The 15,509-nt window shown below is 57.6% G+C and overlaps 7 protein-coding genes and 1 non-coding gene across 8 annotated transcripts; 5 read left to right on the forward strand and 3 right to left on the reverse strand.

Annotated features, from left to right (window-relative positions):
• Positions 1–20: 20 nt before the first annotated feature.
• Positions 21–623, forward strand: CYME_CMT160C (60S ribosomal protein L24 homolog; the record flags this gene model as incomplete). Its single annotated transcript, XM_005539134.1, has 1 exon — positions 21–623. The coding sequence occupies one exon, from the start codon at positions 21–23 to the stop codon at positions 621–623; it is 603 nt and encodes a 200-aa protein (XP_005539191.1).
• Positions 624–1,772: 1,149 nt separating this feature from the next.
• CYME_CMT161C (chloroplast signal recognition particle component SRP43) lies at positions 1,773–2,459 on the reverse strand (the record flags this gene model as incomplete). Its single annotated transcript, XM_005539135.1, has 1 exon — positions 1,773–2,459. The coding sequence occupies one exon, from the start codon at positions 2,457–2,459 to the stop codon at positions 1,773–1,775; it is 687 nt and encodes a 228-aa protein (XP_005539192.1).
• Positions 2,460–3,224: 765 nt separating this feature from the next.
• Positions 3,225–4,133, reverse strand: CYME_CMT162C (APS reductase; the record flags this gene model as incomplete). Its single annotated transcript, XM_005539136.1, has 1 exon — positions 3,225–4,133. One exon carries the CDS (start codon positions 4,131–4,133, stop codon positions 3,225–3,227), a length of 909 nt encoding a protein of 302 aa, XP_005539193.1.
• A 416-nt stretch (positions 4,134–4,549) lies between these two features.
• Positions 4,550–5,149, forward strand: CYME_CMT163C (hypothetical protein; the record flags this gene model as incomplete). The annotated part of the gene is made up of 1 exon (XM_005539137.1): positions 4,550–5,149. One exon carries the CDS (start codon positions 4,550–4,552, stop codon positions 5,147–5,149), a length of 600 nt encoding a protein of 199 aa, XP_005539194.1.
• CYME_CMT164T lies at positions 5,105–7,021 on the forward strand. The gene has a single exon (XR_002461700.1). It is a non-coding gene; the product is annotated as a hypothetical transcript (transcript).
• CYME_CMT165C (3-deoxy-7-phosphoheptulonate synthase) lies at positions 6,355–8,124 on the reverse strand (the record flags this gene model as incomplete). Its single annotated transcript, XM_005539138.1, has 1 exon — positions 6,355–8,124. The coding sequence occupies one exon, from the start codon at positions 8,122–8,124 to the stop codon at positions 6,355–6,357; it is 1,770 nt and encodes a 589-aa protein (XP_005539195.1).
• A 1,249-nt stretch (positions 8,125–9,373) lies between these two features.
• Positions 9,374–11,752, forward strand: CYME_CMT166C (hypothetical protein; the record flags this gene model as incomplete). Its single annotated transcript, XM_005539139.1, has 1 exon — positions 9,374–11,752. The coding sequence occupies one exon, from the start codon at positions 9,374–9,376 to the stop codon at positions 11,750–11,752; it is 2,379 nt and encodes a 792-aa protein (XP_005539196.1).
• A 733-nt stretch (positions 11,753–12,485) lies between these two features.
• CYME_CMT167C (hypothetical protein, conserved) lies at positions 12,486–14,228 on the forward strand (the record flags this gene model as incomplete). The annotated part of the gene is made up of 1 exon (XM_005539140.1): positions 12,486–14,228. One exon carries the CDS (start codon positions 12,486–12,488, stop codon positions 14,226–14,228), a length of 1,743 nt encoding a protein of 580 aa, XP_005539197.1.
• Positions 14,229–15,509: the final 1,281 nt, after the last annotated feature.

Raw genomic sequence — 15,509 nt, forward strand, 5'->3', positions numbered from 1 at the left:
GCGCACGTTAACAGGGCGTCATGCGCATCGAAAAGTGTTATGTCTGCGGCGCGAACGTCTACCCGGGCCATGGCAGTGTTTTTGTGCGGAACGACGCAACTTTTTTCCATTTCTGTCGTTCCAAGTGTATTCGAGCCTTCCGACGCAAGCGCAACCCGCGCTACCTACGTTGGACGAAAGCTTACCGCAAGGCCCACGGGAAGGAGCTCGCCCAAGATCTGACGTTCGCCTTTGAACGACAGCGGCACACTGTGCCCAAGTATGACAGAGAACTTGTTCGGGACACTTTGGCGGCGATCGAACGCGTGACCCAGGTGCAACAGGAGCGACAAAAAGCGTTTTACCTCCAGAGAATGCGCGTGAAACAGCGCATAGAGCAAAGAGAGGCAGCCGTTGAGCTTGCCCGGCAGCGAGCGACAACCAGCCTGCGTGCCATCGAAAAGCTGCCGAGTGTACAGCGGCGACTGTCACACAGAGCATCCCATCCCTTGGTACGCGAGGCGCGCGCTGCGCTCGTCGCAGCCAGTTCCATGCAGGAACCTGCGCCAACGCACTCTGAGCATGGTTATATGGCGAGTGAGCTCACGGACGGCGCTCCGCAGCCGAACGGGACCCTGTCGTGAGCACTCGAGGTTCCCCGGTCGTGTCTTGCCGGGGTTGCGCTCCGGCCTTCGAGCACCAGAACCTGCAACAGATTCTGCGCAGATCGACTGGTACGGGCGCGAGCGATGCATTCTAGATGCATCTTGTTTCTGCCGAGCGAAATTTAGCGATACTCGGCATGGTATCGTTTACGCACGTGCATGTGTTCCAGCTTTGCGTGCGCTGCCGCATTCTACGAAGAGCGACCGTCGATCTCGACGAACGAGATGTCAGATACGTACCCGACGTGCATGGTGAAGGAATCGGGGCTGAAGTTTTACGTAGCAGGGATACCGTGAGGTTTCATGGCGCACGCTTCCGCCATTTGCGTCGTCAGCAGGTATTGCATTGCGGGTTTCTCTCCACCGAGTCAACATCAACTGCGTAAATTATCAAGTTGCCGACGATCGATTTCGCTGGAGGAGGTCCCGCTAGTTACACAGACAATGCCCCGCGGCATCATAATGACATCGGAAACTCGCTGCTCCCTGATTTGTGCGGACAGTGATGGAGATCACGAAGCGGATTGCTCGAAATTCGAATCCAGCGTCTCCTGCAAAACTACCGCGCAACGTAATATAGAAGCATCTGTAGATAACCGGTTATCTCCTGTGTGACTTTGGGCAGCGTCCGCGACTGCGGGCGCCCAAGCGGGTACAACGATTGACGGTACATCAGAACGCGGCACGTTCAGTTCTTCAGCGATCAAACGCTGAGCACCAGTACGCCGAGATCTCCGGTGTACCAGACGCCGGTACACGTCCGTGGATCACCCCGCTGAGGTGGAGCGCTCCGGAGCAGGGTGCCCGACGCGCTCGGCACTTGACATTGGCATCAGCCGCGCTCGTTTCTAATGTCATAAAGAACGCCGCTTTGTTCGGAGGCGCACACCATACGTACGCACCGCAGAAACCCTGACGTATTCCCGCGGCACTGACGGGAACGTTTTTGAACGACTCGTCATGTCTGGGCATCCTCAGAGAGATCCTCCTCTATATGCGTCCTGTGGAGCAGCTTGGCACCGCCACGAGGCCACCGCGCAAGCGAAAACGCGCGACAGACTGTTGATGCGGTACCGTTAAACGCAAGGGGAACTCTCCAGTGCCACAGACGCCATGCTCTGGTCATCTTTATGAGCTGGTCCGGTTCGTGTGTGTCTTGATGATCTCCAGGATCTCCGAATAGGCTTCGTATTTGGAGTTGCGAACAAGACCGCCGAACTTGCGCGGTTGCTCCTGCGCCAATAGCTCCTCGACCAACTGTTGAGCAGTGCGGTTTCTCGAGTCGCGCAACTCAAATCGCAAGAAATCACACGCTGCATCAGTCAGTGCACGAACCGTTGCTGGACGTGCATACCCGCATGCCATGTGCAGCGCGGTGAGCCCCTGCGAGTCTTGCGCGTTCACATCGACACCAGCCTTGATGAGCATTTCGACGACTTCGGCCAAACCGAGCGCCGCGGCAAAGTGCAGCGCTGTTCGGTTATCCCGGTCGACAGCGTTCACATCGAAAGGAAGACCTCTGCCGTCCAGGTGAGCCCGCAGTAGCTCTCGCGCTCGTTCCGCGTTCGTATTCGGTGGCTGCAGCGCTGTGTGCAACGGCAGCGGGTCATAGGTATCGCGCAGGTGCACTTGTTCCTTCTGCGCACTATCTGGCTGTTTTCTCCAAAACGAGCCAATACACTGTAAACTACGCGCAGATGACGCTTGTCTCGGAAGTTTTTGCGTCGAATACGAGCGCAGTGGCAACCGCTGTCTTGTCAACAGCCGTCGCTGCAGTCGAGTCGCGTGCGCAGGGCTCGAGGAAACCAGAAACATGCTTTCCAACGTGCTTCACTGCTGCCAACTTGTCCCGCCTATACCAGGCGTCAGGTTCTACAAGTCGCCGCCTCGGGTAGCGTAACCTCTATGTGTAGTCGACGATAACGACGACAACGACGAAAACGTCGAAGTCGTTGGTGTATGCTGGCGTCTTTAGTGGTAATGACAGTTGGCGTCGTGGTGCCGGAGCAGGCCGCGGAGCTCATGTGCGTCGCTCCGCGGCTGGTGCTCCCAGCGCGCCGTCCGGTTTAGGCACGTTTTCCATCGCGATGACCCAAGTGCGTCAGCAGCTGATCCTGGCGATACAAGCGTTGTTGACGAGTGCGTACATTTGCATATGCACTGATGCTTGTGGGATATTGCGAGCGTTGAATAGGACTGCATGTATATGTCTATGGACACGAACACGCATTGGCTGGTAAACAAAGACTGAGGTACGTTCTGGTAGGGATCATTGCCGAGGCGATACGCTATCGCCAGCAACAAGAGCGGCATCACAGTTCCTGGGAGACGATTCGTGCGGTCCGACGCCGCGCTCGGTCGTTGGCAGCCAACAACCGAACATTCGTCTTCATAATCTCTATGCCGAGGCTGGTCTCATAAATCCATCATGGGAATACGCTGGGGGCGCGTCGTTCGGCAGATACTGTTGCAGGTTTTTGCACGTTTCGTGCTGCGTTTTTACGACGATGTCGGACACATCTGTGGCTTCCACAACGCTGGGTCACGCTGAGCATGTTCCAGCGTTCCTGAACGGGTGTTTCACGGTTTCGAACTCGACCCGGATCCGCTGATATTTCCTGCGTGCAACCCGCATTCCTTCTTGGTTTGGTCCTCCCACCACCAACGGCCTTCACGTTCATGCTGGCCAGGGAGGACGGCACGCGTGCAGGGCTCACACCCGATGCTGATGTAACCGCGCTCATGGAGTTCGTTGTATGGGACTTCCAGAATTCGGATTGTGTCCCAAACCTGCTTCGAGCTCATGTTCGCAAGCGGGTTAAACTTGACAAGCATGCCGTCGCCCTCGAGACCTGCGAACGTCGGGTCTACCTGCGCCACGGGGATCGCGGCCCGAGTACCAGGTGACTGATCACGTCGCTGACCCGTGATCCACGCTCGAAGGGTAGCCAGCTGCTTCCTCAGGGGCTGAACTTTGCGGACGCCGCAGCACTCTTGGTGCCCATCCGTGTAGAACGAGAAGAGACCCTTGTTTCGGACGAGTTTCTCTACTTCAGTCGCATCCGGGAAGCAGTATTCGATGCGGATTTCATAGTGGCGCTCCACGCGATCGAAGAAACGGTACGTTTCAGGGTGCAACCGACCAGTGTCCAGGGCGAACACACGGAACGGCCGTTTCGTTTGCGACGCATACTCGACAAGGAGCACGTCCTCCGCACCCGAGAACGCAATAGCACAGTCAGACCCGAAAACTCGGAGCGCTGCGTCGATCACCTCCACCGGGTCGGAGTTTTCGTCCAAAGATGCAAATTCAGCGGGAAGACTCGGCACTACTGCCGTTGCGTGTATACCAAGCACTCCCGAGCGTCCGCTACGCAAAGTCGCACGTTTGGGTTGCCCAAGCGGCCGCCAGGCGATCACGCGTCGACTGCACGCACACTTAGACCGCCGTTGCGAACTGCTCGGGAAACCAGCTGTGAACTGGAACATGAGTCAGATGCACCTCAGGAAGGCTCACGTTGACGAAACGCACGTACCCTCTAGAGGAAGTTTTTCGTGGGTATCACGAGCGCGCGCGTTACCCAGACACCGACTCGCAATGCTCGACGTCGCACCGCCGGGTGCCGCTGCGCGTGCGTCGGGATCGGGGGCTGTTTGCGCGCGTGCCGCGACACCGGCGCGACGGCAGGCGTTCCCCCACAGCGGCCACCGCCGATGATTGCCACGGAGGCGCAGGGGGCCAAATTCGCATGGCGGCGGATGCAGTGCGTGCATGCCACGTGGACATGCATCGCCCTCGTCATTCGTTCGAACTGACACGGATGCGATGATGCCGAATCGGGATTCGAACATGCGTGTCCCGTTGGTGTTGGTGCTGTATCCGCAAGGAGCGCTTGCGCCAAGATATGACTATGAGCGTTCCAGTGTTTGCTTGTTTGTCACGGGAGCAGCCAAGGACTTGTCAGATTGTGTGCGGACCCAGTACATCACATAGATCCCACTGTCGAGTCAGTAGTTTGGAGTTTGATCCAGTTGAAACCGGTCGAGGACGGTCGTGCGTGCGAACGCCGTTCGCGTGGTGCGGGGTTCTCTCGTGGCTTGTGGCTGTGCTCATTGGGACCAGAGCTGCGGTTTCGAGACGTCTTGATGTATGGAAGTCGTCCAGAGATCGACTGGGACTCGCGTACGCTGCCTCACGGAGTCCGCGAGCCAGCAGCACCTCTGCCACTGCGACGGTGGCGAACGTGGGTATTGCCGGCGCCGGGGCTCCGACGAGCGCGTTGGCGGCGACCTCAGCGTTGAAGAGCTCACCGGCGGGGCCAGCGGCGGCCGTACTCACGGCAGCCGTGTGGATGCGTTCACGTCTCACGATTCTACTGGTGTTGGTGCCGTGTACACTCGGGGGTTGGTTGCTGGTCGAGGGTCTGCGCGAGTTCGAGAAGCGAAAGCCGGTTTGGCGAACTGCGAGTCCGGATGTGGCCACCAGAGATCAAGGGAATCAATAGTCCTTGGTATACATCCCGCAAACTTCATGTATGTACAGTTTCATGCGAACCATGCCATCTACAGCACGTGTCAATTGTATATATCGTTCTAGGTGCAGGGCTCGGAAGGCGCTTGCCAGCAAGGCCGTGTACTATGCGAATCGACTGGAGCTGATCTCGGAAATCGAGTGATCGATACTGTTTGAGAAAAAGCATCGAAAGTAAACGCACTGTCATGCATCGCTGATCGTAGCGCGAACACATTGTGCACGAGGCGTACTCATTGGGGCGAATACAAGGGACCGGCGTTCGACGACGGACCCCGACACCGGAACGCGATGCGTGGACCAGTGCACCGATAAACTTGTGGTGCGTCCACGTGACAGGTTATCATGCAGGCACCGTGCCGACAGTTCTCGTAGGTTCCTCAGGTAGGTAGCGCTTTAAACGAGCGTGCATCTGGCGATACACTGGGGCTGCCATTCGAACTGGGACAGGTTTCCTGCGCTCTTTCGAGCTCAGGAGACGCTGGACTACCTGTGCTGTCTGCTGCGACTAATGAAATAACCTATAAGCGCTGGGGCGCTTCATGGTGAACCAAAGCTATGCGAAACAGGCAAATTTTTCGCGTTGCTTGGCCCCTGCCCAGCTCGCATGCGTTACGGAACGAGCATGCCGCGTATCGCCAACATGCGATATGCTCGTCCTGAAACCGCACCACTGCACGCAATCTATCGCATCCTAAACACCCAAGCGTCTCGAGTTGTCAACCGTGCGTCACGTGCTCGTGCGGCATCCAGATGCAGCAACGATGGCCCCAGCTGCAGTCCTGCGCTCGCTTTTGGAATGGCAGCGTTTGTTCTATGTGGCCAACACGCCCGTCCACTGACTGGCGTTCGAGGCTGTTCGGCGTGGCGCCCTGGATGCACGACCAACACCCGATGCACAAATGATACCTCGCATGAGTCGGGGCGCATCGTCGGTGTTTGCGCGCTGTCTGAAGCGGCATCATTCCCGTCAAGGTCAACCGGGACCCGCTTGTGCGATGTATCGACGCTCGTGACCAGATGAAGTCGTCCGTCTCCCGTGAAAGGCGGCTTCATAACAACCACGCATTCCAGCTTGCTAGTTATCTTGGGTGTAATCATGCTTTCCCAAACTGACACTGCAGCATTGTCCTACGTTTTGTTCTTCACCGACACCACAGCCATCGACTTGAGCCTCTTTCAGGCCGAGAGTACCGCACTCGACGCATTCGGCAACGCTTCCCTCCACTGCAGCGAATCCTTCAACGCCAGCGTAAGCATCAGTGCCTGGGCATAGTTCAGTCGCGGATCGCAAGCTGAATGGTACGCGCGAGCGAGGTCATGAACTGCGGTTCGGGTGGCGCCACCAAGGCACTCGGTCACCGCTTCGCCGCTCATTTCCAGGTGTATGCCACCAGCAGGCACACCTTCGGCAGCGGTAATTTCAAAGAATAACCGCATCTCGTCGAGAACCTGCTCACAGTCTCGAGTCTTGAATGAATTGCCGTTCTTGTCCCGAACACTCTGGGTATTCGCATGCATCGGATCGCACATCCAGACGACTGCGAGGCCGCTGCGCTTCACCGCTGCCATGAGCGGTGGAAGCTTTCGCTGGAGAGCATCCACACCCATGCGTGTGATCAGTGTCAGACGTCCGGGAGTGTTCGCGGGATTCAGGATCTCGGCTAGCGCAAATACTTGCTCCAGTGTAGCGTTTCCAGACAGTTTCACGCCAATCGGATTGGAAACACCTCGAAGAAACTCAACATGAGCGCCATCAATCTGGCGAGTGCGCTCACCTATCCAGAGAAAATGAGCACTTGTCGCATAATACTGCGGCGCTGATAATAAATCGATAGGCGATCCCGCGTCTCGGTTCAGGTGCTCCAGGGTATGTGCATTGCCCGAAGGAGACCAGTCGGCAAGGCGCACTAGGCCTTCCTCGTACGGAAGTAAAAGTGCTTCGTGCGACGTGAACACATTCTCGATCACGTTTGTGTCGATACTTGTTACATGGCGGCCAGTGCTGCTCATCACTATGATTTCTTCATCGATTCCTTGCACCAGGTTTTGAATCGCCTTCACCAGGTTCGAGTCCACGACGCTGTCCCAGGCCAGTTTCTCGCTCAAAATCCTCAGCGATTCCATCGGAGACGCATGCAGGTGCTCAAGAACACGCAGATGTTCCAGAGACGCGGACGCATGCCGGTACGCCTGCAAGAGTCGCTGTGGGTCCGGAGTTCGCGCTCTGCCATTCGGTGCTGCGGAGTGCACGATGTCGCCCCGGAACGACGGCAGCCCGTCCGCATCCACAGGAGCAGAGCGAGGCTTCGCAAACTGACCTGCTATGCGTCCGATTCGAACGATACGCCGCTTGCTCCCAGTACTCGATAAGATAGCCGCCTGGGCAGCCAGCAAATGGTAGAGGCTTATGTTGTACTCGAGGGTGCGGCTCGAGAACGTTTCGGCACAGTCCCCACCCTGAATCACGAACGCCTCACCGTGACACGCCGCGGCCAAGTGCTCGTGCAGTGATCTGATCGATTTGGGTGTCACGAGACCGGGGAGTGTGCGCAAACCCGCTTCGACGAGCGCCAGCTGGTCTTTATCCGGGTACACGGGTAGCTGGTGCGCAGGTCGCTGGCGCCAGGAGCTCGGTGACCACGGCTCCGACCCTACCTGCCGACCCCCGATCGAGACGCTGTTTCGCAGTCCGAACGCTCCGCAGCCATCGCCGAGCCGTACGCAGACCTCCGCGCCCCGTTCAACGTAGTAGACGCGGCTGCTCAGCGCGACGCTTCCACACCGACGCACCGCTTGCCAAGCAGCGCGCCCGCTCACTCTTCGCCGAAACGGATTCGACACCACAAACCCTTCCATTGAACGTATAGTGCACGTAATAGCGGACGAAGGTCGCTTCGATGCAACTGAGCCCGCAACGGCTTCCGAAGCTGCCGCCCCCGGAAGCATTCTGCGCTTACAGCCAACCTCGCTGCTGCTGTTGCCGGACGCAAAAACGGCGGCAACCGGCATTCCGGCCGCCGCCAATGTCGACGCCTTCCTGCAGCGCATCCGGACACGTGTCTGGTTCCCGGCGGCGTTTTGATCATCGTTCACCTCAAATGTGTTCCACATTCCGGTGCAGGTCATCAGGTGCTTTTTCGCGGTTTTGTAGCGGTTGCGGTCGAAGTGCGTTCATTTTCAAACATAAGATACCCTAGGGAAAGGTGCGGACATAAAATTCGGGGAACTTGGAGGGCGGCATTGCTGGGTTCTACAAAAAACCCGAAAGAAGTCCATGTTCTCGCTGACCCGCGCGCGAAGCAGAGCGAGTGACGGACAGGAAGAAGAAGAAGAAGGAGATAGAGGAAACACTGTTTGCCTGACAAGTCGATGACGAGACTGCATTAGCACAGAGGGTATGCGTTCGAGGAATCCTTGCAATATTGAGTTCCCCTAGAGGCAGTGCATGTAAGGAGTTCGTAAACCTGAACGCTAACGCTGCTTCAAGTATAAGACGACGTGCTGTGCTGAGGACGAAACTCGAGGACCTGACGCGAACCAGCATCGTCGGGCAGCCTCTCAGGCTCGAAGTATGCCTCGATAAACCGAAATCGATAGCAGGCGGCCAGTCAAAACAGGCTGGAAGGCGTCTGCGAGGGCGTAGATATATATAAACGCTCCATCGTCGTAGGGTGTTTACGAATGACTGAACGCTCAGATACTGCAGCAGCGCGTGCAGCGCATTCGCGGCAGCGCACACGCATGCGCAACGGCGCGACGATGCAGGCGCGCACATCGATCCAGTGCGTTGTTAGCGGACTGCCATACGCGGGCATCGAACACCAGCGTGTTGCCGGCGTGCACGATTCCTGTAGGCAACTTGCGGTAGCGACTGCCGCCTCGAGAGTGCAGCGGAGGAGATCACACACATAAATGTATTCCATTGGATTGGGGGTTCTCGGCGAGAAGGTAACCTACCGTGCAATCCATTCGAGATTAGAGGCTCTTCGTGCAACAGTCTCCGCAACCGGCAAATGCGCTACGGACATCGAGGGGCAGGGCGCTTTTCGCCAAGGTCTGTGCACCCGTAATGATAGTATCCAGCACCAAACAATCCGCGTGTGGAAGACGTCGTCCCCCAGGCCGGATGTCTCTCCGAAAGCAGAACCCTTATTCCCATCATTTCCTCTAGTCGTGGAGCACTGGTTTTGCTGGAATGCTCGCGTGTCCAGGGGCAGCTCGGGGAGAACGCCGCACCGTCAGCGACGACGCACCGTCGCCGCGGCGCGATCAGCGCACCGTTTCGCGTCGGAACATTCGCCGCGTGGGGCCGGCAGCGCGCGCCTCTCCTTCGCGCTCCATGCATCGTGGCGTCGCCATCCCTGCGACTGTCCAGCCACGCTCCTATCTTTGCATTGTGTTGCGTGGAGCACGTATGGTCGAGCCGTCTGTGGTGTGGTGGTGCCTGGTGGAAGCGCTCAAGCGACGCTTACTCCGTCAACAGCGCTGGCAGTTATGGCTCCTGGTCGTGGGCCTTTTCCTTCTTTGTACGATACGCCCAAGGATGCAGAGTGTTCTGGATGCCGCCAGTAAGGAACCCGGGTCCCTACTGGATCCGAATCCAATGTATATTCCTGCGTGGGACGCACAAACCGGTGCGGTGCTAACAGCTTTTGATCCTCAGAGGCACCTCCTGCCGTTCCACTTCATTGCATGCTCTTCAGATGACTGGGGCCGCATCGCGGATAGCGTCCCACTATTTCGCGACTCGCATGCACGTCAGGAGTTTCTGGCCGTGGCGTCTGAGGAGCTGAAGCGTTCACTGCGCCAGACCGACTGGTCCATGGCAACCGTAGAAACCGTGCGTGATCTGCAGCGACTCCACGAGTTCCTACTTCGCCTGCAGGAGGCTGCAGGAGAACCGCGTCAGCGTTTCGTGCTGTCACCCATGTGGGTTGTCGGCGGACCCGACATCCCCGCCATGCAAAACCAGCTCGATATCAAACGGGAAGGCAGCACCGGGCCGCTGCGTGAACGATCATCTGACGCCCAGCTCTGGGTGGACGCTCGCGTCCAGCGCGCAGCTGCGACCCCGGAACGCCGGGGTCGCATGCGTCTGGTACAGCGGTCGCCTAGGGAGAGATGGCGAAACAGTCGCCAGCGGCTGCATGAAACGCATGCCGAGTATCCGCAGCCGGGTGTCGGGCAGCGCTCCACGGACCCCGTGGGCGAAACGCGGCGCGCTGGGGTAACTTTGCAACGCCCTGATTCCCTGAAGAGGTTCACGGGCCAATCGTCGACGTGGGGATTGCTGACGCGGCCGGTCGTACCTACAGACGCACAGGCTGTACACGCTGCACCAACAGGTTTCCCCTATCGAAGCATGTACATGTGCCGGCTTTCACGAAACGGTGCATCAATACTTCCAGGCCGCGATCTGATCGAATCCATTGAGGTTGCCGAATGGTACCGTAAGCTGTGGTACGATCGCGTGTGGGCACCTCAGTTCCACGGCAGCGCCCATATCCATCCACATCGCTGGCTCGAAGCGCTCGAGCGGACACGACCTCTGCGGCGACAACGAAGCACTGCAAGGACGCGAATTATTCGCAGCGCCTACGACAGCCTCCGTGAAGGCTACGTCTACGCGGGAAACATCACCGCTCTGCGTTCTGAGTTCGCGGATGGCGCTTGGTCACCGGCAAGCCTACGAAAAGGCATTGAGACATTTGCAGGGTTTTGGGGTTATCGACCGCGGGTTATGAGCTCGCCGCATAACACCTGGACGCCGTCGTTCGTCCAGCATCTCGTTGCGAGTCATGCAGTCTTTGGCATCGATGCTGGCACTGGTCAATGTGCGACGCTCGTGATTCCAAACGCGACTCAGCGCTCCGTTTCATGCATCGATCGTGAACCGTGGGATACGTTCGCGGGGCGTGCCGCGCGTCTCGATGCGCGCATGCCACTCATCCAGGAGCGGATTGCGGCGTTGAGGCCGGGATTTACGAGCCTCGCCTGGCACGCACAGAATGCACTGAGCGCGACGACATCGCCCCGGGTGGCTGCTGCGCACCTGGAGCATCTGGAAACGTTTGTGCATTGGGTACAGCGCCAGAATCATACTGTTTTCGTGACATCCAATGAACTTCATCAAATTCGTTTGCGTGGATGGAGCCTCGAGGTATGGCCAGATGCATTCGTTTATCGAAATTTTCTCCCATACGACATACTCGTATTGGTTCCGTGCCTTGAGGACATGTTCTCAGGAGCTTCGCCATGGGAAGCAGCGCCTTTACGCGTCGTCCGGCTTGATCAGCGTCTCATCCGCGCTCCGATCTCACAGTCGAGTCCCGAACTGACGCAGTGCCGACCCTGGTCGGCACTGATGGCGGATTCACAGCACGGGCATGCACTGCCTCGGAGCTTACGATACATTCAGCGGCAGAAGCAGAAACGGAAGCAGCTTGCCGCCACTCCGGCCTTTCGAGGTTGTCGCTGTCAGCGCATTCGATTGCCCTCGTTTATGGATGATGGCGTCCTTCTTCTGCCAGGCAACAGTCATTGGATCGAGGTTCGGCGCCTGTCGCACGAGTGAATCTTGACTGTAAATCACCGCCATGCATGCATGTTTGCATGAATCCATGCTTCCATAACGTACGTCATGGTCGATCACCGCACTGTCACAGCGATCACTGGCTATCAAGGAACACATGCACACGACTCCACGAATGCTCCGACTGGGCAGGATGATCCGCCGTCCGCCAGAGACGACGCACACCGCCCAGCGCCTGAGGATGTACTCGCGGAGACGCCGCGACACCCGAACACCCACTAAAATAGCCCCGGCGATCGAATCACGCCTCCAGCGACCGCTGCAGTGCATGCAGCGTTGTAGCAACCGGGCACCGGGTGCTCGAGAAACACGAGGCCGCTCGATCGCTCCTAGCCTCGATGACCAACGGTAGCGAGTAAGCAGCCGAGGGAGCGCTCAAACTTCTACGGATCAACAGTTATCTGCTGCAGAGTTATCGGGAGTCCATACTTGACCAAACCAACACGGTTCGACGCGCACCTGTTTTCCTCGGCAGGATAAGCGCATGTCTGCATGCGGATGCACCACTCTGCGCACCAGAGAACAGGGTGCCGGATCGAATCGCCTGCAGCGCCGCAGATGCACCACACGAAGAAGTCGTGACCCGCCGGCGCGGTACGAGCGCACTACGCGCAGCATTCGAGCAGCGCTGTTGTGCACCAGCGTTGACGACTGCCAGAACACTCTTCCGGAAAACCTATTCCACAATCAGAACACGAGGCAGTCGCTTAAAATAATGCTTACTTTCGAAGCGTTTGTAGCGGGTGCTATCTGGGATATTGAGCGCAATGGCTCGTGGCTGGCACCGCGCTGGCGCCGGTCAAGCGTGAAGCGTCGGGCGCCGTTGGGGCAGCGCCCGCCCGTGAGCGGAACCCGGAACTTGGCGGGAAAAGAGCCAAGCGGACCAGCACGGTCGGAGGGTCCTTTCTTTACCTCCAAATGGGGACGCTCCGAGAGCAGTCAAGCGGGATCTCAGGCCGGTGCAGGTCGCCAAAAGTTCTTGAACAAGAGCGAGCGCGTTCCCGAGCCGCTCGAAGACCCACTGTTCGAGTCACTGCTGGGACCGGAGCCCGCTGAGAAGCGCAGCAAACACAAGTCTTCAAAGAAACAGTCCGTAGACAGGCTGGTGCGAGGAAAGCAAAAGTACTTTTTCGAAGGCGCAGTATCTGAGACGGAAGCGTACAACATGTTTGCGAACTTGCTAGAGAGCGAGTCGCTCACGCAATATGCTGCCCGTGCAGAGGTCGAATGGTTCGATGCGAAGCGCCTTGAGGCAGCGTCTAAGAATAGGCGTGGATTCCCCTCCGTTGGCGAGATCCAGGACCTCCTGTACGATGAACTCATCGACACCGACGGCAAACGGTGGCGCGAGACCGTTGTGCCATCGGACAATCGCGTGCTCCTTGTCTTGTTTCAGGTTTCCCCGATTGACGTGGAATTTCCCAGATACTTGGAACATTTTCACGCTGCGTTAAATCTGACGCCAACGGATGCTATCCATTTGATCGCGGTTTCGCGGGAGAAGCCATCAACGAATCGCAAAACGATGCGCAAGCTGAACTTACGCTTTCCGCTTTTGAGCGATGAGCAGGGTGCACTTGGTGCGCTTTTTGGGACAGGAAATAAGCCCCATATGTTGATTTTCTATCGAGAGAAAACGCCGAGCGGCATCGAGGGTTGGTTCTTCGATCGCTGTGCGCGCGCCGAACTACCCAGCAAACTTTTGGAGAACACCGTTGACTATGCCCGCAAGCTAGTTGCCCAACGATTGCAGGCGAGCATGCGGGCAAAGCAGAATCCGACGAGCACCGGCGCCAGAGCGGCTGGCACTGATTCCGTTGCGAACACAGGAATGCAACCGGTGCCGCCGGGACCAGGTGCGTCACGCTCGCCGCAGGCCGCTGGTGCCCAGGCGACGTCCACGTCGACCGCGGGTGCCGCAGCACCAGAGCGCAGGATCGGACAGAATCCTCCGGCAGCAGGGCGCACTGAACTGCAGCAGCAGCAGCAGCAGCAGCAGCAGCAAAGCGGTGCCTCTGCATCGACACCAACCGCTGCCGAGAGACTCTCTGCGGCATCGAAAGCGGTACCGCTGGCAGATCGAACGTCTTCGACACCCGCAGCAGCGGGTCGCGGCACCGTATCAAAAAACGAGGCCAGGGCGCGGCTCGTGCTTAATCACTCAACACACTTGGAAGGCCTCATTAGCGTTTTAGAGCGGCTGGCGGTCTATGAAAGCATTCGCAAAATCGTTCCAGGAAGACTTTACACGGCACGGAGCAATGCAGAGCGCTTGAGCATTCGCGTCACCGTGCCTGTCGCTGGAGGTTGGAAGCTTGTCGCTCGCAAGGGAACGCAAGTTCAGGATGTGTTCGTTACCCTGGAAAGTCCCTCAAGCGCGTATGCAGTGGCCCACCAGAGATCCATTTTATCAAAGGAGCAATTGCAGCGACTCGTCGACGAGGCCATTGCGGCCTGACCTCAAAGACCCGCGACACGCAATTTCTGAGCAGTCTCTAGCCAGCAAAGTTCCGATGACTACCGTGAAGGCTGGGCCAAATTTGCCGACTATCGAATTTGGCTCGCAAATGGCGGCTCTTGTGCGTCGCTGATGCGTAAAACACAGAACGCTGGGGCTCTGTGGCTGGCTCTGGTGCAGGCTCATCCCGCGGAGGGATTTGGGCGTCTTCCACATGTCCACGAGTTCAGCAACGTAGCGTCCACCAGGACAAGTGCCCAGAACGCAATTCGTCATACTGCGTATGGTCGACGCTTGCGTATGCTGCCGTGGCTGCCAGGGCCCTCGAACGCCTCCTCTGCCGTCAACAGCGTTCCGTGTACACAAAAAAGCGGTTCGCGTGACACACACACACACACACACACGACTCGCTCGAGAGCGGCACGTTAGCCTCAGCCCTCAGGTCTCCATGTCCTTTTGTAGACGCTTGCAAGCGAGAGCCTATCAGTCATCTCAGAATAAAATGGAACGGCCTCTCGAACTCGGGCGTACACTCCAATGTTTGGATGTTGTCCCGTGATTTTCAACACCAGCTTTTGCGGGATTTTCTTTTCTGTGACCGCTTCCGTTTCGTATCTCTTACTTCCGGCTTTCAAGATGCGGGTCACTCCTGTCCCTCGAGCTCCACTGGAAACAGTCGGGGGATATTGATGGCAGCTTTTTCGTCCCGATTTGGCCGCCTCCAGCACTTGTCGACGCAGTTGACGTTCAGGTGAAAGTTGCGATCCTCGATTCGCTTGCGATTCCCATCTTTATTGGAAGTAGTTATGGTGCGCCCTTCACAAAGCAAATGATTGGCCGTTGTTCGGTGTTCCCCTGGATCCACTGGACCTCATCGACCGAGCGCCATCGTGCGGCTCGTGAAATCCTGCCTCAGCGCTCGGCACCGGCCCATGACGGGTACAGTACGCTGCACTCGATGTCATCGCCTGTTTCCGCGCCCGATACCGTACCCTTCCATCACGTAGTTCCGCTGAGCGATTCTCTGAAACAGTACGTTGTCTGCCGTACAAGCAAACGCGCTTTGTTCCATTTGATAGAGGATTTATGGAATACGATGTTGTCTATGATGAAATAAAATGCGGGAAGGACGATCCACGCTGAGGAACATCTCGAACAATGGCGATCCGGTCTACGCTTCCTTCATGAAAAGTGATGTCGTATGCTCCATTGGTATCGATTGCTGCGATGACGCAAGTGCTAGTCCGAGACACCTTTCCATGCAAATAGGAGAAACACGAA

This window comes from Cyanidioschyzon merolae, chromosome 20, assembly GCF_000091205.1.
Source record: "Cyanidioschyzon merolae strain 10D DNA, chromosome 20, complete genome".
NCBI classification, from domain to species: domain Eukaryota; phylum Rhodophyta; class Bangiophyceae; order Cyanidiales; family Cyanidiaceae; genus Cyanidioschyzon; species Cyanidioschyzon merolae.